The sequence below is a fragment of the Crinia signifera genome, chromosome 12 (assembly GCF_055691185.1).
Source record: "Crinia signifera chromosome 12, ASM5569118v1, whole genome shotgun sequence".
NCBI classification, from domain to species: Eukaryota; Metazoa; Chordata; class Amphibia; order Anura; family Myobatrachidae; genus Crinia; species Crinia signifera.
Window position 1 is genome coordinate 25,204,246 of NC_139228.1, and position 24,503 is coordinate 25,228,748.

Consider the following 24,503-nt stretch of genomic DNA (forward strand, 5'->3'; position numbering starts at 1 on the left):
AGCAAAAGACAAGGAGAAAAAAAGAGAAAAACACAGGAAAAGAATGAGGGGGGGAATACTGAATGCTTCTGCCTGCCTGTGACCTGACAATGCGGTGACTGCCATGCTTACATTACAGGGACGTCTAACTTACCCAGGCAGCCGCCACATTTCTCTACATGTAATACCACTGCAATGTCTTCCTAAACAGAGGCTTGCGTCTTCTGCTATAGCATCCCCTCCAACATGGCCCATTCCATTAGGTACAAAATGCTCTGTTTCTGGACTTCCCTGCCAGTGGCAGTTGCAGAGGTGGGGCTGCAGCACAGTCCAATATTCAAAGAGGGGAGCCACACCTAATGCCACCCCAAACATCACTGTCCTAGGCTCACTGGCAGTTGATGTGACTCCCCCCTCTTTGAATTTTAGACTGTGCTGGAGCCTCACCTCTGTAACTGCCACTGGCAGGGAAGTCCAGCAACAGAGCATAATGGGGCAGATGTATTAAGCCTTAACAAGAGATAAATGCCAGGGTGATAAGGAGAGATAAACGTCCAGCCAATCAGCTCCTTACTGACATTTTTCAAACACAGCCTGTAACATGGCAGTTAGCAGCTGATTGGCTGGACGTTTATCTCTCCTTATCACCCCTGCATTTATCTCTTGTTAAAGCTTAATACATCTGCCCCTTTGTACCTAATGGAATGGGTCATGTTGGAGGGTATGCTGGGGAAATAGGAAATAACCCGGCAGCGGGAAGCCTAGTTATATGCATAGCTGAATTATCCACTAGGCAACCTACTTAGGGCCGTGTGTGCTAAGGGGCACACATCCGTTGTTGCCTAGAGCCCAACAAGAGCTGGTGTTTAGTCTTAATTTTAAACACAACAATGGAACTTTCTACTACGGTAGGAAAGGAACGGGTGACCATAAGTACTCGTTTCCCAGAGAACGCATGAGAAACTGCATAAACACCTCGCCCTTTACACACCATGCAGCAGGAGATGCCTGGCGTGAGCGAGGCGCCATGTTCCTCGGAACTTTCCTAACATTGGGAGTCTCTTATTGCTGAAAATGCATCTTAGTTGCAATACAATGTATTAGGACATATGAGGAAGCTGCGCTGATTAAGATATGACACTAGTATATTGTGTGTGACTGAGGGACTAAATCAGCATGTATAGCCAATCAGAGAATTCAGAAATCTAGCGATTATCGGATGACTGAATGCGTACCGTACGCATTGCACATGTGGAATTTTGTGACAGGGAGCATTTGGAGGTGGAAACTGGACGTTTTCAGGGAGTGCCCGAAAAAACGTAGGTGTGCCCAGGGTGGGTATGTGGCAACGGCGATGACCGCTTCCAAGCCTCAACGCGGAATCCCAGTAAAAACTCCCTAATGTACCGTGAAAACTCCTTAAAACACATTAGAAATATTACAAATGACATCCAACCAAACAAATCTGATTTTGCGTGATGGTGGTGGAAAACCCCCAACTCTTCTCATCATGAGATTGCAATCTTCACTTGTTAATTGAATGGGTACATCTGTGCAAAAAGTGGTCCAAGCGTTGCATTTGCAGCAGGTGGCATACCTGGTGGACCTACAAAGTACTGATGCCAGTAAAATGTCATTGATCTTTATGTGGTCAGTGTCTATCTATCTATCTAATCACATTTGTCTACACAGTGTTTGTGTGTACGAGTTTCGGTGTGTCTGTGACCCCCTTCTCTGTGTCACCAGCCGCTGAGAGAACTACATATACCAGCAGCCCATGAGACTTGACTATACATCACTAAACCTTGCACCCAATTGAATCCCCCCACTATAACCGGTAGATACATCAAAACTGGTAGCAAGTTTTGACTACCATACGTACAGGTCATGCTGCATACGCATCTTTGCAAATGTACGCTTAGAGTGTCACATGTCAGCATTTCCCAGTAGCCGCTAAATGGGCGTTTCTGGGAGGAAACAATGGCAATCGACAGAAGAGTAGTTCCATTCTGTGGTTGTGTGTGTGTGTGTGTGTGTGTGTGTGTGTGTGTGTGTGGTGGGTTATCATGGGCGTATTGCCAAAGATGCGCTATGTTCGAAGTCATGCATATACACAGTTGACAGAAAATTCATATGGATCTCCTGCACCTAGTATGGGATTGCTGATGTTAGTAGTGGCGGCAGTTATAATGAATGAAGCTGGAGCAGGGGAGGAGTGTTTGATGGAGGACACTCAAATGCTGTCTGTGAGATCATCAGTAGCAATGAATATTGCATCTAGGGTTTCAACCCAGAGACCAAGCAACAGTCCGGCCAGTGGACCCCAGTTGGATGTGCGCCACCTAAGAAATTTCCGACGTGAGCAGTGTGGCCAAGCAATCAGTGGTGGTTTCTGTGGCAAAGACTGTTCATGTACATACAGTAGCACTTGTGCACTAGTGGACTGGTACGCCAACCAATGCCTGCTGCAAATACTGAAAGCCAGATCCAGGGACCATCCAAGAACTTGTGCTGGTGGTGCTCTTCTCCATCACGACAATGCCACATGGATAAACTTATCCAGAAGCTTGGTGATCCACCATACAGTCCAGACCCTTATGCTTCCACAAATCAAGCGCAAGATGCATGGGACTTGGTTCGAGTCACCAGAAGAGGTTGTAGAGACCTTAATCCACAGCACATAGAAGACATACCGGCTCTGGGCATGTCCAGCAGCTACATCAAGTGGTTTCATTGCACTGCAAATGTTCGGTTTGCATCCAGTAACATATTGCACACCCCTTTTATATTTACGCCCTTTACGCATTTTATGCCACCCACTAACAGCACACAGAAATTTTCTCCCACCATGCTTGAGTAGACCGGAATTGTCCGACATGAAATGGGATGTCACCCAGGGCTTTGGAGTCGGAGTGTCGGTGGAAATATCGAGTACCTGGAGTCGGAGTCGGCAATCAATGCACCGACTCCGAAAATTATAATTAATGACTTCTCTACTGTAAGAATAAAGACCAATGCATGCAGTGCCACACGTAACCGCAAAACGAACACGTTAAGTGACTGTGAAAAAGCTTTTCATGTGCTTCACTATATGGCACGCAACGCACAATTCGGAGCACCAATACTTATAAATGTATTCTCCCTTGTAGTTTACAACTTATTTCCAACGTTCAATAAGGTTTTCAATACCTCGTTGGTAGAAATCACCTGGTGTAGACTCGAAAAATTAATTCAACCAAACTCTCCCACCATACGCACAACATCTTTTTACGCGGATGAAGATCTTGTTTCATGCATGGGGTCGTTTGTTTACCTTGGCTAAGCCATTCCTTAGGCTGGTTCATATTGATGTACAGGCACCATTTTTCGTCGCCAGTAACGATTTGGTAAAGAAATCGTTCCTTGTGTCCATGAATTGAACGGTGACGAGCAAGCAAACCAGCGGAGATTGTGGCTCGTTGAAATTTTGTTGTCTCCACAAAGCATGCGGAACTCATGCTCCACACTTCTGAACCTTTCCTATTGTTTTTGTTCCCAAAACAACCAAATAATGTGGTTTTTAGCTTTGAACTGGTAAATTTCCTGTTCCTGATGTTTATGCCTACTGCTACTATCCAGCCAGTTAATTAATAAAAAATGTTATACTTTGTTTTCATTGTGTTTGTCCTTTGCTTAAACTGTTCAATACAGTAGACTGTTGGCTTCCCAGCCTCTAGTTTCTGTAGTAATAATATGTATGTTTTCTTTCTTTCCTTCAAGGAATGTATCAAATACATTCGCATATTAATACAGAGGAGTCGGAGTCGGAAGTATGAGGAGTTGGAGTCGGGGTCGGAACATTTATCTACCGACTCCACAGCCCTGAATTGTCACCTACCAAAAAAGAACGCTTGACCAGAATATCCACCATTTGTGGGCAGGTGCATTGTTGTCACGGAGAGGGATACTATGAGCGTGATAAATACGGTTGTGGCACAGCAGAGGGTGGCATATTTTGGGCAGAATCAGGGACTATTTTCTATTCTAGAATGTTGGGAGATCCGAAAGCGTGCAAATGGGTAACCTGCGGCCTTTCTGACTATAGTACCGTCCCCTCTTTGTCATTCTGATACGACAAGACCCTGCTTCATATTCGATTAGGAGTGCCTGGAAATATATCCTCACCCTCTTGATCAGTGATGGGAAACATGCGGCACTGTAGCTGTTATTGAACTACACATCCCAGCATGCTCTGCTACAGTTTTGCGATTTGCCCATGCTAAAACTGTTGCAGGACATGCAGGGATTTGTAGTTCAACAATCACCAAGAGCTAGAGAGCCATAAGGTTCCCCAACCCTGCACTAGAAAAATAAAATATTGCCCAGCAAATTTTTACCCACTAACACTGCAGCAAAAATACTTACTGCAAATACCGTTTAACATTGTTAGTCTTTGTAATTTGTAATGAAGTGTCGGAGAAGTGCAAATGTGTTCAGGTCACACTCACCCAGAACGTTACCCCTTCCAGCTAGCCTGAACACTCACACTCCGCTCTCACACGCAGCCATAAGACCTGTAACCAAAGACCGGAATGTAGTGCAAAGTGGAAGGGGAGTCTGGCATAATCTGCACCTTGCTCGCTGCCAGCTTTTAATGCACTTCGGAAATCTGCTTTCTTCCAGCTGCTGGTAGAACAATTATGGTACTGTGGTTGCTATGAGATGTGTTTGATTTCTCCCCAACCCCCCCCCCTCTGAAGACACAGTTCTGTGCAGGGGCAAGCAAGTCTGGGGAAAAGCTATAAAAGTGTCTCCAGCTGCAGAAATGGCAGCCAGATGAGCGAGAAAAGCCGGAGGGGGGAGAGGGAGGCACAGCGGAGCGGTTCCCTTCCCCCTCCACCCACTCACAGTGCACAGAACTTTTCTCCTGTCATCCTGAGCATCCTACAGGCAAGCCAGGAAGCTAAATTTACTATGACTGTGTGCCTGGCCAGCAGGAAGTGGGAGATTGGAGAGATTACAACGTAACACCGAGGTTTTAAATCTGTCCATTAAAAACTAATCTCTACTAACCAAATAGCAACAAAAGGACACTGAGAAATAACAGAGAGGACATCCGCCGACAGGACGACAAAGGGAAAGCGTCAGGAAAAACAAAAAGCTCAGAGGACGGAACACAGAAAATTCTCGGGGGAAATGGAAAGAGAGGAATGACAGAACAACTGGAAGTAGATTTCCAGACACGACCAGGGAAAAAAAAAAATTGTCCAAATATAGCGGATGCATAAAAGGGGAAAAAATAACAGGAAAGACTACTGAGGGTGTCCTCATGCGCCGCCCGTCTGTAACCAAAATGGTGTAATGCCCGGTATGACGGAGATGCTTAGAGGGGGAAGTGGATTGTATTCTGCAACTTAGTTGAATTGCAGACAGAACACATAGCCGTTCACAGTGCGCTAGAGCCCACCTTTAGTCGCCCACAGCTGTACAAGTGCTACACGTTCCAGTGGTCAGCGTACGCTAGCAATGCAGTTTTAATGCATTTTATTTATGCAAATACAAAATTTTATTGGGCTAAAAATATGGATGGCGTGGCCGAGTGGCACAGGGACTGCTGTGCCGACAAGGTCTGTTTGATGAACTAGCGCTGTTCCTGTATATGTACACTGCCCAGAGCCAGGAACTAGCACTGTGCCTGTATCCACCAACTGCCCAGAGCCAGGAACTAGCACTAAGTCTGTATCCACCAACTGCCCAGAGCCAGGAACTAGCACTGTGCCTGTATCCACCAACTGCCCAGAGCCAGGAACTAGCACTGTGCCTGTATCCACCAACTGCCCAGAGCCAGGAACTAGCACTATGCCTGTATCCACCAACTGCCCAGAGCCAGGAACTAGCACTATGTCTGTATCCACCAACTGCCCAGAGCCAGGAAATAGCACTGTGCCTGCATCCACCAACTGCCCAGAGCCAGGAACTAGCACTGTGCCTGTATCCACCAACTGCCCAGAGCCAGGAAATAGCACTGTGCCTGTATCCACCAACTGCCCAGAGCCAGGAACTAGCACGGTGCCTGTATATGTCAACTACCCAGAGCCAAGAACTAGCACTGTGATTGTATCCACCAACTGATCAGAGTAATTTACTAGCACTGTGCCTGTATCCACCAACTGCCCAGAGCCAGGAATTAGCACGGTGCCTGTATATGTCAACTACCCAGAGCCAAGAACTAGCACTGTGATTGTATCCACCAACTGATCAGAGTCATTTACTAGCACTGTGCCTGTATCCACCAACTGCCCAGAGCCAGGAACTGGCACTGTGCCTGTATCCACCAACTGCCCAGAGCCAGGAACTGGCACTGTGCCTGTATCCACCAACTGCCCAGAGCCAGGAACTGGCACTGTGCCTGTATCCACCAACTGCCCAGAGCCAGGAACTGGCACTGTGCCTGTATCCACCAACTGCCCAGAGCCAGGGACTGACACTGTGCCTGTATCCACCAACTGCCCAGAGTCAGGAACTGGCACTGTGCCTGTATCCACCAACTGCCCAGAGCCAGGAACTAGCACTGTGCCTGTATCCACCAACTGCCCAGAGCCAGGAACCAGTACAGAGCCTGCTTCCACTAACTTTCCAGAGCTAGGAACTAGCACTGTGCCTGTATTCACCAACTGCCCAGAGCCCGGAACAAGCACTGTGCCTCTATCCACCAACTGCCCAGAGCCAGAAACTAACACTGTGCCTCTATTCACCCACTACCAAGAGCCAGGAACTAGCACAGTGCCTGTATTCACCAACTGCCCAGAGCCTCTAATCACCAACTGCTCAGAGCCAGGAACTAGCGCTGTGGCTGTATTTCAGAACCTGTGCTTTGATGGAGTGACCTTTCCACCTATGCGCTTACATTAACCAGGACAGGGCTGCATGTCGCAGGAGATTCATGTTGGGGGCTACGGGCGGAGAATTAGATGGAGCAGCAAGTGTTGGCCACAGTAACCACATTCTAGTTATCATTTAAATTCTGATTGAATATTTTTCATTCTCTACGGTGACTCTAAAAAAGTCCGTTTTAGAATTTGAATTTACCCAAGGGGATAGCGGAACCTAAGCAGCGAATTTAGTTCTTGTCATGTGAAAAAAAAAATCGCTGAGCGGCGCTGGCATTTTTAGCGGATATTTTGAGGATCTCTCACAGAAACGCTGGCACTCAAAGGGTTAATAAACAGACGCCAATCGAATTAGCGTGGCTGCGTACAAAAATCCACAAATCTGGGTTGAGATTGTGCAGCGATGCTACTGCTGGGGTTTACACTCCCCCCAAAACAGAAACTCATCCCCCTACGTGCTGTGACGGAGTTGATTAGACAAGCCCCAACTGCAGGGGCGGATTTAGGGATGAGGGCGCCCCTAGGCACAACAATAATGTTCGCACCCCCCCCCCGCGCCTAATTGTATTATTTTTATTGATTATTGATCATTTATTGATTTACACTCTATTTAAGATGGAATACAGTACAGTACAGTGGATATTTTGCAGTTATTGGTACATTTTGGGCTGACAGTACTATTACAGGCATCCAAGTGCCGCCCCCAAACATGTGCCGCCCCTAGGCACGTGCCTAATGGGAAATTCGGCTCTGCCCAACTGTCTATTTACGTCTAAGTAATATCACCAAGAGTTTGGATTGTAAAATCCGCCAGGCAATTAGTCACATGATTAAGGTGCAATGACTCCAAAAAGACATCTGCGTATCACAGTGTGATTGTAGTCTCCTGGAAGTCCCCACTCAGATTCCAGACACTACTATGCCCAGAACTGAGATAACTGCCCATCTGTCTTTAAAATAGTCTAGTTACAATTTCATTTTTAACGTGCGTTGAACAAATTCATATACAGTACATACCTGTAACTCATCATCCAAGACCTCTGCTTCTCCTTGCGACGTGGGGAAGCCTGTGGACAGCAGAGAAAGTAGTCAGAAGGTCATTCATGGCTATGAACTGCCCACAACACACGCCTGCCTACTGATTCAATTATCACTATACGCCTCCCATATGAAATGCATACACTTTGTTTTCATACTTGGAAATAACATATATCAGTGGTTATCAACCTCAGTCCTCAGGATCCCACACCGTTCAGGTTTTCCAGGTCACACGGCAGGCGCACAGGTGCATTCATTACTCAGACACATTTTAAAAGGTCCACAGGTGGAGCTCATTATTTCACTCGTGATTCTGTGAGGAGACCTGCAAAACAAGCACTGTGTGGGGTCCCAAAGACCGAGTTTGAGAACCTGTAGCATATATTATAACAAGGCTCCGCTTATTATAATGGAGACCAGCAATGTGAGACGCCCAGCTCTGCTGAACGTGCCCCTGGAGACGAATCTGAAATAGATTTGAGATACCAGCGCGCAATAACAAATGGTAAACAGCAAATGTCTTCCCTGTCATGCTCTGCTTCTACGCCCGATCCCACACCCCCACTCATCACGACGTGCCACTTTCCAGTGCATTAAGCCAGTAACCATCAGCGCTCGTTCCCAGCCACTACAGCGCTTGTGCACTTCAGCAATGACTGAGACCAGAGTTACAGCATAACGAAGAATTGTACGCAGGACAGCTCCTGTCGCTGGACAGGCACAGCGGTTACATAGGATTTCTACAGGCCAGTCCCCGGCAGCTGCTGTGCAGGAGGGGAATAATGCTGTACATACAGGGGGGTGACTGCGGTGTGCATCTGATGCTTGGAAATAGCTGTGGATTTCTGCCAGAGACGGCACCGTCTATGTGGCTGTAGTGACCCTGTACACCGTCTAGTGTGAGCATACGTAGTCACTGACTGGGATCTGTACACAGCTTCCATCTACATGGGTCACAGTGCCACCTGCACGCAGATAGCAAGTTATGGGGGACACAGCTATTTCTGGGGGGGGGGGGGCACAGCTAGCTACTTATGAGGGGGGGGGGGGGGAGCTATCTATTTATGGAGGGGGGCACGACTAGCAATTCATGGGGGGGGGCACACAGCTAGATACTTATGGGGGGGGGGCACTAGCTATTTATGGTGTGGGGGGGCAACACAGCTAGCTAAACTATTTATGGGGGGGGGGGCGATGACAGCTAGTTATGGGGGTGCACAGCTAACTATATATGGACATGAGGTACACAGCTAGTTATGGGGGTGTACAGCTACCTAGTTATGGGGGTGCTCAGCTAGCTATATATGGGCATGGGCTACATAGTTAGTTATGGGGGCACACGGATAGATAATCCAAAAATATACTGGTAGGCCAATTGGCTCCCAACAAAATTAACCCTAGAATGTCTGTGTGTGGGCGTACATGTGGTAGGGAATATAGATTGTAAGCTCCACTGGGGCAGGGACTGATGTGAATGTTCATATATTCTCTGTAAAGCGCTGCGGAATATGTGTGCGCTATATAAGAAACTGCGAATAAATAAATAATAATAGAGATTTATGCATTTGTAAGCGCATGATTAGTACGCGTCACTAAAACATTGTACGCACAGGAACCCAACCGGGGTGGTTAGGGTGAAGATCTGACATCACTACGGGCATATTTTGTGATGGGAGTAATGCAAATAACTGTGCACCAGGACAAACCATGCTGCAAAGTGAGAGGAGCAAACATAATTATGTTTGTATGCAGGGTAAATCCGGTCTGCTTGTGCATGTAGCCCAGCCCTGGACAGCTTTATTTTACAATGTAAGCATATACAGTACTTAAAACCTGGACCGCTGGAATGTCTTGAGGAACGCGTTTGGGAACCACTGGCTAAAGCAATATGTTATCATTGTAAAAAAAACTTTTTGCAGTATACTCTATGTGGGCTGTATTTTCCGTATGGCCATATCAATTAATATGCATTATTATACCTACCTTCTCCATTTAGTCTGCACCTCAATAACAGCACTGGCCCCTTGTTTCATACCAACACTTCTCCCCAGGAAGCCGATTTAGAGCAGGAGCAGCAACACCATACAGCATGCTACTTATATACCCAACTAACAGGACGGGCAATTTTAACAATGAAAAGCCTATATGTTGATACCTTGAGTGAGGTCTTCAATGGCGCGACGTATTCCCCTATCAAATGCCCGAGCGTCTGCTGGACTCTGGAATGTGAGGCCAAACTTCTTGTCTCCAATCCGCCAGTGGTGGAAGGTAGGGGTGACTTTATTATATACAAGTTCCCTCTTTAGTATACACTCTAGGACCACCTGGGGAAAGCAGACAAGTAACAGGACTATAAAATAAAGACGAATAAACACAGAATTAACTGCAACCCGACACAAACAAACCTTGTGTCCGTGTACACATAAAACCAGAATAATCTGTCGTCATGCTAAATAAAAATTCATTTGTAGGGTGCCCCCTACTAGCTGCCAAATCCATACCATTTAACAGGTCGCCAATAGCAGTAACTGCAGGCACAGAACAACCTAAGCATGCGGCCATCGTTGCAGTTGCTTGTACGCCTACATAGGCAGATGTCTCCAAAGCATATACACAAGCAATCTTGGATTCGCAATGCAAGCCTGGATTACCTGCATAACAATTCAGGGTAGTGCGTACAGAACTGTATAGGTCACTAGGTCGAAACTCAAAAGGTCAATAGGGTCATTAGGGCAACCATTGAAGGTCAACGGTTCATTAAGTAGACATTGGGAAGGTCGACATGGGGTTTTCGCATTTTATTTCAGCCGACATGCAGTATTTCATACCCTACCATCCACTAGGGCGTGGAGGGAGAATAGACTGGTGTGCCGAGCGTAGCAAGGCACCATGCCCAAAGCATGGCGAGCACAGCAGGGGAAGTACAGTGACCGGGAGATGGCTTAGCGCACACACAGAGTTGGTCTCTTTCATGGACTCATGCCCTCCCCTGTATCGCAACATAGTTCTGCCGTCCAGCAAAACTCCAAAGTCTAAGGGGTAACCTTACTAAAACTTCTAAAAATGAAAAGAGCTGATGTTGGGTATTGCAACCAATCATTCACTGTCTGTAATTTTTTAGTACGTAATAGAGAAATGATCAATACAATCTGATTGGTTGCAATGAGCAAGATCACCTCTTTTAATTTTTAGAAGATTTTGTAAATATACCCCTAAATGAGGCCTTTGGTGTGGAACGGAATCTAAGCATGTTCTTGCATATCTGAGAACTCCTTTGGACCACCAACAACCAGCCCTCATCGATATAATCAGTGGACCAGACCGTAGTATAGGGCTTTTGATTTGCAGCTACTTCGCTGAAACTCCAGCCCCACATCATCAGCAATAAACGAGAGGAGAGGGAGGGAGAGAGGGAAAGAGAGAGAGAGAAGCGCCTGACGACGTTGGGCACCCAGTGGAGGGCCAGAGACCACAGCCATTATCTGAAGAGTATAGGAAGGAAGTGAGAGACCACAGCCATTGGGCCAGATGCACCGAACTTCAAAATTGATAAAATGGAGAGTGATAAACAGCCAGCCAATCAGCTCCTACCTGCCATGCCACACCACTGTGTTTGAAAAATGTCAGACAGGAGCTGATTGGTTGATTGTTTATCACTCTCTATGTTATCACTTTTGTAGCTTAGTGCATCTGGCCAATTATCTGAAGAGTATAGGAAGGAGGAGAGAGACCACAGCCATGATATGAAGGCTATAGGAAGAAGGAGAGAGACCACAGCCATTACCGCCTGCAGTACCAGTCACACTGCCACTGTTCACATTAACACAGCATCTCATCACAGTGAGTATAATTATTATTAAGAAATTATTTAAAATATTTAGTGTTTAAGATTTGATCAGCAAAAAAAAAATTATAATAAACCCAGTAGTAACTGCTGGGGGAAATGTGCGGCCCATTAATTTAAAGCCATCTTCTTCATTTCTAAGGAAAAGATTGCGCAAGCTGATGGGAAAGGGAAGAGGAGAGCCCGCATTGCTCACCAGGAATCCGTCTCCGACTGCGCTCCCGGACTGTTACTCAGATATTGCTCAGTGAATTAGGTCAGGCTTGTGCCCCATACAGCGGCCAGGAAACTCATCTGCCTGTTTAATGAAATATTCCTGTCACTGGGGGAGAGGTGGCTATATCAGCATAATGTCCCAGGATTAGTCCAGAGCTGTATAGTCTGTAGATACATTCAGTCTGGGACTGCAATACAGCCAGTAGCTCCTTTTTCCTACCAGGGGGGTAAATTTACTAAAAAGTGTGAATTTTTTGCAATGAGAGATGTTGCCCATCTGCTCCTAACTGACATGTTACAGTAGGTTTGAAAAATGACAGTTGGAAACTTATTCGCTGGTACTTTGGGTCTGGACTGGTGTTTGTGGGTGGGGTGTCATACTTTAAACCACCGCTAGGCAAGTCTACATAGCGCGTGAACGCAGACAAGTAGCCTGTAAATTAGCCTAGCCAGGGGGTAGAACGACGACACAGCAGGCCATGATTTCCCCGGTCTACATCTACCTGGTAATCATGCACTTTATAGAAGGTTGATGTTAATCAGTAGCTCATAAGTAAATAGGTTTGAAACGACTTAACCCTTTGAGTACGAAGTGAATTTGTCTAAATAGGTGTACAAATGGCCAAGCAAACATTTCACAATGACCTGTCATGGGTACCTTTATATAGGATATATCATCTTTTTTTTTAATGCAACAATTTTTATTTGAATTTATATAACAAATGTGAGCAACGCTGGAATTTTCAGCGGATATTTTGCCCCTCTCTCACAGCTGTCGGCACTCAAAGGATGAAATTACTTATTTATTAGAAGATAGCAGAAGAAAGGGTTTAATAATGACAATGGTATATACGGGCCCTACCAAATTGGGAATACGGGTGTGACGTTTCCTCTTACCATTTATTATATAGTTTATAGTTGGATCTACTTTGTCAGAATACTGTACATGTATTAGTTATGCTCCCACCAAGCACATTTCTCACGATGCAGATGCTTTTCAACGCCGTATAAAGTTTGTCAGCATGAGTGATCCAACTGGAACTACAATTGTAGAAGTGCCGTGAGCAAGACGGAAAGGGAACACAGCACAACAGTTACAGCAGAGGTAGAAAGACCAGATACTTATATAATCATATTTTCACACCCCGCCAGAGAGAAACAAAAGGAAACTGTGGCCGGTTGTATCACCTGAGCACATGGATATACCTGTGAGCGCTGTGGCAGAGATTGCACTCTCTGACAGGTACACTGTAGGTGTGAGTCCGCATACCTGGACGGTGTGAGGTGCTCATCTGTTAGCAGAAGCACCTGTACTTTTTTTTTTTCATTTTTTTGAGCATTTCGACACGACATCATGTATCGCGTGTACTCCATGCTTCGGCCAGGGGGCCTCGCTGCGCCCGGCCCACTGTTATATTCTCCCTCCACGCCCTAGTGCAGCGACGGCTAATCTTGACATTCCAGCTGTTGTTGAACTACACATCCCAGCATGCCCTGTATCAGTTTTAGCATGGCCAAATAGTAAAACTGGTGCAGGGCTTGCCGGGATGTGTAGTTCAACACCAGCTGGAGTGTCAAGGTTAGCCATCTATGCCCTAGTGCAGGGGTGGGGAACCTTTTGGGGTCCGCGGGCCGTTTACATTGAGGCATAATGCCTCGGGGGCCATTTAAAAAAAAAATGTACAAATCGTCCTGCGGCAGCCGTCCTACGCTCTGGCGGCTGCCGCAGGTTACAAGTCACCGGTCTGTGTGGCCCGGCGGCTGTGCAGGGGGTCTCATACAGGGGAATTTCCCACGAGAGGTCGGTAGCTCTCACGAGATTATCCCTGCATGAGACTCGCTGTGCTGCCGTCGAGCGAGTGGGCCACAAAAACCGGCACCGGGGGCCGTATACGGCCCACGGGCCGGAGGTTCCCCACCGCTGCCCTAGTGGATGGTAGAGTATGAAATATCGCCTGTCAGCACATCTGTGAAACACTCATGTCGACCTTTTGACTGTTGACCTTCCCTTTGTCAACCTAATGCTTGTGTCAACCTTTTCCTTACGAGCAGACTACCTCCAGACATGAATGTGTTAAAAGAACAACCTATTAATAATAATAGTAATAATAGGTCATAACGGATACATTGGCTCTCACACTTGTTCCTATGTGGTGTGTAGCTGCCACTAACCAATCAGAAGGGCCTACAGTACTTCAACCCTGACCAATCAGAGCAAAGCCACTCTGTATAGGTTAGGTCCTAAGGGTTTTGATCATTTGGTCTACAGCACGGGTGTCAAACACAAGGCCCGCGGGCCAAATCCGGCCCGCCAGACCTCGTCATGTGGCCCGCGCGAGGAGATAGCACGCAGGGGCAGTGTGTCCCAGCTCCTGCCTAGGCCACCTCCTCTCACCCACCCCCCCACCCCGCGCGCACTCGCTCGCCGGAGCTGCGGGGTTGGTTGCTGGGACTGGGACGTCACGCAGCTGGCGATCCATGCTGGACTGCTGGTAGTAGCGGTAACCGTGTGTGCGAGGCGGCTGACTGAAATAGGTTAGTAGTGTATAGCTGGGGCTGGTCGCTGTACGTGGGGATCTCTGTCACTGAGGGTGACATTTACACACCAGGCCATGCTCTCCTCTAGTCACTGCGTGTCTATCTTGCTAGCCCACATTAAAATGTCTTTCCCAAAATGGTGTCACCTCCTCTAGCATCCCTAAGGCAGCTCTGTACCTTCTGTCCCTGTCTACCACTGAACCCTGCACCTCAATATAATTAGTACTGGATGTGGAATTCAATTTCTGCAGCATAGCTCTGTGTTTGATGGCCCACCATTTTTGTTATCGCATTATTGTTATATGCATGTCCTGTTTCATACTGCTTTAAAGTACACCTTGTACAAGTTTTCTGTCATTTGTACTTTTTGGGGGACCGGCCCTTTGAGGGTGACCAAACTGCTGATGCGGCCCCCGATGAATTTCAGTTTGACACCCCTGGTCTACAGCATGATGGTCGACAGTCATTAGGTCGACACCATTAGGTTGACATGGGAAAAGGTCAACTTGGTTCTAGGTCAAATGGTCATCAGTCCGACAGGTTATTAGTTTGACAGTGTCTAGGTCGACAGTCAAAAGGTCGACATGGAGTTTTTCTGTTTTTTTGACCCAAATGTCAACACAGTCGACATGGACACAGTTTAAAGCGCACGGCATCCCCTCGCTACACTTGCAATGCTTCGGGCACACTATTCTATTCTCCCACCACGCCCTAGTGGATGGTAGGGCATGAAATACCGCCTGTCGGCACATGTCGAACCTTTTCCCATGTCGACCTAATGACTGTAGACCATCATGCTGTAGACCAAATGACCGCATCCCGATCCTAACATGACTCCTAAATTGCCAGTAGCATCAGCGCTGTCCACCTACATTACAACTACGGATCTACTCAAGGATAAAATAAAATATATAAAAGGTGAACATGAGGCGAAACACGTGTGTAGCGGACACATCCACTTAACGTTTAAAAAAAATGTTCAAAAAGGGCCAGGAAATAAACAGCCTGTGTCACACGCACTCTGCATTCATCCCGGATGTATGCGCAAAGCCCATCTAAATATAGAGCGTGGAATACTGAATTATACAGTAACACAACAGGGTGGTGGCAGCAGGCACACAGAGCGTTCCCACTAGCAAGGAATGCACGTCTAGTCTAAAAAGTCCTGACGACATCAGCAGGATGCAATGTGGATATATATTCCTGGGTGATCAAGAGATCAGATGGGGAATTGCTGTGACTTCCTGCAGACTGGCTGGAGCCCGGAGAGGGAAGGTGACAGTAATAATGCAGGATGTGTGGAAGCAACATCAGCTCTGACCTGACACTCACTGGCCTCCTGCTTAGTTGTTGCTGAGGCTGCTCCCAGGAGGAAACCTCTTTACTCTGCTCTTAAAAAAAAAAAAAAAAAATCAATACCCCTGCTGCCTGCGGAGGTCACATTCCTCTGCTAACACTTCTGTGCTGCCAGCCAGCCAAACACAGTCAGGAAATAGATGAATATTCCTCGCTCTCTACGGGCCCCCAGCGTCACTGAACGCTAGTCTTCCATCATAACTCTCTGTCATACATATTTATCCTGCTCTCATTCTAGTGGATCTCCTCCAAGCAGTAGGATACATTAATAATTTGGCTTATCCAATCAGCTTCCAAGTATCTGCCCGGCACCAAGCAGTTTGTAGCGAGAGGTGACGCGCAGACTGAGAGATGTGAATGTGTTATACAGTACGGATGGTGTAATGGTTAGCATTACTGCCTCACAGCGCTGAGGTCATGGGTTCCATTCCCTCCATGGCCTTAACTGTGTGGAGTTTGTATATTATCTCTGTGCTTGCGTGGGTTTCCTCCGGGTACTCTGTTTCCTCCCACAATCCAAAAATATACTGGTACTGTAGGTTAATTGGCTCCCAACAAAATTAACCTTATAATGTCTGTGAGTGCGTGTACATGTGGTAGGGAATATAGATTGTAAACTCCACTGGGGCAGGGACTGATGTGAATGTTCAAATATTATCTGCAAAGCGCTGCGGAATATGTGTGCGCTATAAAAGAAACTGGTAATAAATAAATAAAATAAAGTGTGTAAGGGAAATGAATGACCTGCCAGGTGTGGTCGCTCTAGAGGTCATCCTCTGTGGATCATTCTAGCTCCATTTTTCAAAACATGTGCAGGTTCTCTTCCCTGTCTGGGGTGTCGCGCTCTGCTGTGATACTTCTAGCATAGTGCGGTCTGTATTTTAGCACCGATATGAAGACCAGACTGTGCTAGAAGCACCGCAGCAGAGATGGACTGATGATGTGACGTGTAGGCTGTTGCACAGTGGATGGACTGATGATGTGACGTGTAGGCTGTTGCACAGAGGATAAACTGGTGATGTGACTTGTAGGCTGTTACACAGAGGATTGACTAGTGATGTGACGCGTAGGCTGTTGCACAGAGGATGGACCGACGACGTGACGTGTAGGCTGTTGCACAGAGGATGGATTGACGGTGTGACGTGTAGGCTGCTGCACAGAGGATGGACTGGTGATGTGACGTGTAGGCTGTTACACAGAGGATGAACTGGCGATGTGACGTGTAGGCTGTTGCACAGAGGATGGACTGGTGATGTGACGTGTGGGCTGTTGCACAGAGGATGGACTAGTGATGTGACGTGTAGGCTGTTGCACAGAGAATGGACTGGTGATGTGACGTGTAGGCTGTTGCACAGAGGATGGACTGGTGATGTGAAGTGTAGGCTGTTGCACAGAGGATGGACTGGTGATGTGACGTGTAGGCTGTTGCACAGAGGATGGACTGGTGATGTGACGTGTAGGCTGTTGCACAGAGGATGGACTGGTGATGTGACGTGTAGGCTGTTGCACAGAGGATGGACTGGTGATGTGACGTGTAGGCTGTTGCACAAAGGATGGACTGGTGATGTGACGTGTAGGCTGTTCCACAGTGGATGGACTGGTGATGTGACGTGTAGGCTGTTGCACAGAGGATGGACTGGTGATGTGACGTGTAGGCTGTTACACAGAGGATGGACTGGTGATGTGACGTGTAGTCTGTTGCACAGAGGATGGACTGGTGATGTGACATGTAGGCTGTTGCACAGAGGATGGACTGGTGATGTGACGTGTAGGCTGTTGCACAGAGGATGGACTGGTGATGTGACGTGTAGGCTGTTGCACAGTGGATGGACTGGTGATGTGACGTGTAGGCTGTTACACAGTGGATGGACTGGTGATGTGACGTGTAGGCTGTTGCACAGTGGATGGACTGGTGATGTGACGTGTAGGCTGTTGCACAGTGGATGGACTGGTGATGTGACGTGTAGGCTGTTACACAGAGGATGGACTGATGATGTGACGTGTAGGCTGTTGCACAGAGGATGGACTGGTGATGTGACGTGTAGGCTGTTGCACAGAGGATGGACTGGTGATGTGACGTGTAGGCTGTTACACAGAGGATGGACTGGTGATGTGCAGGGCCTCATCAGATTTCTCCTCGCTACATACCTAGGTGTACTTCTAATTTACCTATTCATGTCCGGCCCACTCTGCATTATCTGGAAGCCTACATTATGAAAAACACAATTTAGACAAAATGAGCAACCGACCCTTGATGCCAATGGTGCACGCATTACAAGGAGAACCTCACTTCACTGACTTTATTTTACAGACTAAGGGCCTGATTCAGCGATCTCTGCAGAACCAATGGTTTGCGCCCAACATAAAGGTTACTGATCTGCGCCTTTGCGATGATGGTGAAAGAGCCACTGATCTGCTTGGGGGGCGGAGAGCATTTTACCAAAGGGGTTGCATTGGCCCCGCATTGTAGGTGTGCTAATGACACTGGCCATCCTTTACCTCCTCGCTAGGCAGCAAATATATTCAGGCTAGCGAGCAGATCGGAATTGTGCCCTATGTTTGGGGAATGTGGAGGAGTAGGGGCTACTCCAGGGGTGTAGTAACTGATATCTGCTGTGTGCATTAACCAGTGCTTTTACTGATGTGAAATACGTGCCAGTTTGTGCTGATAATCTATATGTCCAGTGTATATCTGCAAAGATCATAACCATACTACATATGGTAAATGAAGCAGAAGTACTGTGTATGAACCAGAAGTTCTTGGTTACTCCTGGAACCTATTAAAGTATTAAATGAAATATCCAATCAATTCCAGCTGTGGATAAAAGAAGCATACACAATATAATCAGAATGTATAAACAAAGCTACTTGGGGCCTCCGAATAGGACAGTAACATCTTCAAACTACAGCTAAACTTGCAGAGTTTTGCTGCAGGTGATGCTCAGTATTTAATAACTAGTTGTTAACTCAACAGAGAATAGTCATTTCTTCATAACAATAGGAGTAATGATTATTCTGAGCAGAGAAAAGTCTCTCCAGCCCCGTAATATATCGGACATACACAGCCTTGTGGATCTGTGCCCAGATATCACACCCCACGGGCTCTGACACACCAAGAGCGAGCTGATTTATGACAGATCCTATAGTTATCCTGTCTTCTCCAGACTTATTATCCTGTGCCGGCAACATCGCTCTGTCACCATGGACACAAGCACTCGGCAACAGGCTTGGCGAGCAAGGACCACATGAATAGGATTTTTGGAGATGGAGTCAGGGTTGGACCTCCTAGGATGTTACCCCAATATGCCAGTTCCTCCACGGGCATCCCAGCATGTCTGGAAATGATGGGCACGATCGTCGAGTGGTGTAATTGTGGGCTCCCTGCAAGGCTGCACCGCCTTAATGCTAGGCCTTGCCTTCTTTTCTGTGATTCGCAGTAGCTGTATTGTACGCAACAGAGTGAGGCCTCTGGATAATGTCCCAACCAATCAGCTCCTAACTGTCATGTTACAAGGCTGTGGTTGAAAAATGACAGGAACTGATTGGTTGGCACTTTAATAATGTTCTCAAAGTTTTTAAATGATATTTCTTCACACATACACAAACACCACCCTCTACACCTGGGGGGGGGGGGGGGGGGGGGGGGGGGAGCAGGACCATATACCATACATCTAGGGTTACCACCTCATCCCTTTAATTATGGACACATTAATTACACAGGTTCTGTGGCTGGCTGACTTCAAGACTACATTTCACCTGTTTTTTTTAAACAGCCACAGAACCTGTGTAAGTAATATGTGTCCGGAGTTAAAGGGATGAGGCTGTAACCCTACATACGTCATATGCAGACCTTCCGTCTTTCGCATATGATGTATCAGTCATGGCCGCGGGATCTGATGAATCTTTACGGCGACCTCCGGCTCCAATGCGCAAGCGATTAGGCACCTGGTGAGAATCGGAGGTTAAATGCATAAAATTTTACTCTTTTAACACGATTTATCGTCCAATGCGTTGAAATCTGGTGCAAAGGGCACAAATCCCACTACTATATGTTTGAGCACCTTTCGTTATTTTCAGATTACATATATGATACAGGAATGCTAAAATAAATTCATTTTTACTCTGCAACACCACAAACTGTTCTATTTACTAAACAGAGTAATCAGAATTACAAATGATGAACAGATATAAATCAAGAGAAGTATGTGCGTTCCCTACCCATAGGATAACATAACAGATGTACATATGAGATGTACTATGGAAACAGCTGTGCTAGCACAGACAGCAGCCATAGGCTGGCACAGGAGCCAGAGGAGAGATGCAAAAGGCAAATATAACGGAATAATGTGCAAGTACAGTATAGGTGACAATGAGGACAGACGTCAGAGGATTGCACTAGGACAGAAGAGATGAAACCAGTAGAGCAAGGTGACCAACACATACAGTAGCAAGGCAGGGAGACAATTAGAGGCACAGGGGTATAAACAGTGGTTGCTAAAGGGGTGGGGCTGCAGCAGCAGTCAAAATTCAAATAGGGGAGCCACACCCCCTGCCAGTAAGTTTGGAATGGCAGTTGGTGCGGTTCCCCTATTTGAATTCTAAACTGTGCTGCAGCCCCAACCCTGGAGCCGCCACTAGGTATAAACATAAGCGTTTTGAAGTGAAGGCCACGATGGGCACAGCCCACGGTGCAGTAACCTACACTGCCGCTCTCACCGTCTTATCTCTGAGCCGTTCTCCATGGACAAGAAAGTCTGCGCTGCTATTATCCTCAGGGTGGAGAGTCTTGTACACCGTGACACAGCTGAGTCCGCCTCCTGCAAGGGGCAGCCACCCGCCACTCGAGTCATCCCGCGTCATTACCACAGCTCGCACGCGTGCATAACTGTCACTGCAAGAGACAGACAAATACACAATGAGTTATCAGCGCTGGAAGTAGTCGGCAGAAAAGTGCTACCTAAAGAATTGCTTCTATGGATTATATTACATACCCTCCAACATGACCCATTCCATTAGGTACAAAATGCTCTGTTCCTGGACTTCCCTGCCAGTGGCAGTTACAGAGGTTTGACTCCAGCACAGTCCAATATTCAAAGAGGGGTGGTCACATCAACTGCCAGTGAGTCCAGGACAGTGATGTTTGGAGTGGCAGTAGGTGTGGCTCCCCTTTTTGAATATTGGACTGTGCTGCAGGCTCACATCTGTAACTGCCACTAACAGGGAAGTCCAGAAACAGAGCATTTTGTACCTAATGGAATGGGCCATGTTGGAGGGTATGATATTATAGGCGTATGCTTCTAACTGTTCTACTATTCTCAAAGCACCAAAACATTTGCAGAAAATCTCATGTTTCCTACAGTATTTAAGTGATAAATCCCCTCTCTCTCGTTTTTACGAGTATATCTGCAGGGGTAAGGGGGTCATTGAGTCGATCCAGTTGAGGTCAACATGCATTCCATCGATGACTGAAGGCCGACAGGGCTTAGGTAGACACCTGAAATAGGGCGACCTGGATAATGTTGACTGGGACGGAAGGTCGACACAAGCATTAGGTCGATAATGGGAATGTCGACTGTCAAAAGGTAGACATGAGTTTTTCAAGGTTTTTTTTTTTTTGCCCTGAATGTCGACTTAGTCGACATGGACACCGTCTAAGTGTAGCACCTCCCATTGCATGTCGCACTGCGCTTGCCATGCTTCAGGCATGCTGCACACTCAAAACACTATTTTATTCTTTTACTACACTGTAGTGGATGGTAGGGCATGAAATACCGCCTGTCGACACGTCGACTTTAAAAAAAATAATTGTGAAAAAATAGTTTTTAAAGCTTTCTTTTGTCGCGATAGTTGACCTGGACAAGGTCTAAGTGTACCGCTGTGCTCGCCATGCTTCGGCCACACTATTTTATTCTCCCACCGCACCGTAGTCGATGGTAGGGCATGAAATACCGCCTGTCGGCACATGGCGGCTTAAAAAAAAGTGGAAAACTCATGTCGACCTTCCCATTGTCGACTTAATGCTTGTGTCAACCTTCCGACCCTGTCAACCTTAGCCCTGTCGAAGCTCAGTGGTTAACCCAATGCATGACCGTATCCCATCTGCAGGTGTTGCTTACCCTGTAATTTTGCATATGGGGGAAAAAAAAACATTTTGTGCAATTTGGAAGGTATGCAATCAAAAGGTTGACAGTGCCTTGGTTGACTGTCAATAAGTCGACATGCCCTGTCAAAAATGACAAATGGTAGTAGTCACCCTTTGACCCACACCTATTTTGGACTTGGCGGAGTTTTGCAGATGATCACCAGGTCCGTGTGATTTTCAGAGCAGTTGCAATTGGGAACGGGTTCTAAGCAGCTTCTTCAAAAATCACTAACTATGCCTTTACTCTACATGTAATACGTCATTTGTAAAATCAGACAATATTAAAAAGATTAACTCCAGAAAGCTGCATTGGCCACACGTATGAAGCTCACATGCCAATACATGAGTATTCCTATGTCCTACCCCGAGAGCTTGCCGATGCTGCCACTATACAGTGCTACATACAAAGCTGATTTCTGCACTTGGCCCCTATGAGTCAGATCTACACCCAGTAGAACGGCTCCCATACATGTACGTATTTAAAGATGCAGAGCCAGCACGACTTATGTCCATGTAAGGAATAATAACCTGTCACGATAGAGAAAGCGAAGCTCTAACAGAACAAGGCAACATTCCACCAAGACAAAGTAATATTGCACTGTAGTGACGGAGGAGGTTTCCCAGAACAAGACCTCAGCAGCCGCATGACATGAGCTCTCCGTGGCCCAAGGAATATTCCTGGCAGTAATGTATTTTACATGAACGATCGATTAGCATCTGTGAGGATGCTGCTTACAGACGCTACTCAGCCTGATGCAGGGTTGTTGGCAAATTGGGATGAATAAAACACAAGTGTGTCAATTGGCCCATATACATCTGGTGATGTCCCTGCCTGTGTAACTGGCTAACTACTGGTTACCATTGACCGCACGTTCTCCCCTGTAGTAGGTGTAAAGGATATGCCTATACAGTCATTGCCGTATCAGGCCCCCCCACAATCACAAGGAATGATACAGTGTCAGGGGGCTACCAGAACAGAAGATGATGGATATAAAATAAACACAGGAAGACGTAACTATTCCAAATACTCAGCAGGACTTCAGTAATCACAATTAAGGACACCTTTTTCAGAGAAGGTACCCAAATCTACATGATATGAGTAGAGACATTGCCCATATATACACCAACCCCAAACAGTCCTTAATTGCTGCTGCAACTACCTTCTGACCAGATCTTTTACAGACAATGAGGTCCATCTTGTGCTTCTACACAGAGTACAGACAATGAGGTCCATCTAGTGCTTCTACACACAGGAGTATGAGTTCAGGCAATGAGGTCCACAAAGTGCTTCTACACAGAGGAATGCAGACAATAAGGTCCATCTAGTGCTTCTACACAGAGGAATGCAGACAATAAGGTCCATCTAGTGCTTCTACGCAGATGAGTTCAGGCAATGGGGTCCATCTAGTGCTTCTACACAGATGAGTTCAGGCAATGGGGTCCATCTAGTGCTTCTACACAGATGAGTTCAGGCAATGGGTCCATCTAGTGCTTCTACACAGAGGAGTACAGACAAAGAGGTCCATCTAGTGCTTCTACACAGAGGAGTACAGACAATAAGGTCCATCTAGTGCTTCTACACAGAGGAGTACAGACAATGAGGTCCATCTAGTGCTTCTATACAGAGGAGTACAGACAATGAGGTCCATCTAGTGCTTCTACACAGTGGAGCACAGGCAATCATATCTATCTAGTGCTTCTACACAGAGTACAGGCAATGAGGTCCATCTAGTGCTTCTACCCAGAGGAATACAGACAAATAGGTCCATCTAGTGCTGTTACACAGATGAGTATAGTCAATAAGGTCCATCTATTGCGTCTACACTCATGAGTACAGGCAATGAGGTCCATCTAGTGCTTCTACACAGAAGAGTACAGATAATAATATCTATATAGTGCTTCTACACAGAGTACTGACAATGAGGTCCATCTAGTGCTTCTACACAGAGGAGTACAGTCAATGAGATCCATCTAATGCTTCTACACAGATGAGTACACACAATAAGGTCCATCTAGTGCTTCCACACAGAGTACAGTCAATGAGGTCCATCTAGTGTTCACTCTAACACCCGCCATCTATGAAAACCCATGCAGTTCCTGTTCCCTGCCTGGGGTGTCGCTGTCTGCTGTGGTGTTTGTAGAACAGGTCTGGTTTGCATATCAGTGCTGATATACAGACCACACTTTGCTAGAAGCACTACAGCAGACAGCGACACCCCAGACAGGGAAGAGGAACTGCATGGATTTTCAAAGATAGCGGGTGCTAGAAAGAACATTATCATCTAGTGCCTCTACACTTATACAGGCAATGGGGACCATCTAGTGCTTATATTGGTCACTGGCTTGATGAGTAGCTATGATAAATGTATTTGTTGTGGGCAGGGCACAGATATGTGCTAAACACATTTTAAATGTATCAGAAATGTACTAAATATTTAGCAGTGACTGGAGAACAGAGGAAAGTCACCCCCACCCCCGGGAAAATCACTCAGAAGGGCGTAAATCGCTTAGTATGTATGCA

At 46.6% G+C, this 24,503-nt stretch overlaps 1 protein-coding gene across 1 annotated transcript in view; it reads right to left on the bottom strand.

The window, feature by feature from the left end:
- Positions 1–24,503, bottom strand: part of SPRED1 (sprouty related EVH1 domain containing 1) — a 52,718-nt gene that overhangs the window by 4,025 nt on the left and 24,190 nt on the right. Inside the window, exons 2-4 of the mRNA XM_083167140.1 lie at positions 20,557–20,731; positions 10,042–10,210; positions 7,866–7,915 (exon numbers count right to left, since the gene is read on the bottom strand). Of these exons, the coding sequence (XP_083023266.1) occupies positions 7,866–7,915; positions 10,042–10,210; positions 20,557–20,731 (394 nt within the window). The remainder of the gene's footprint in view (positions 1–7,865; positions 7,916–10,041; positions 10,211–20,556; positions 20,732–24,503) is intronic.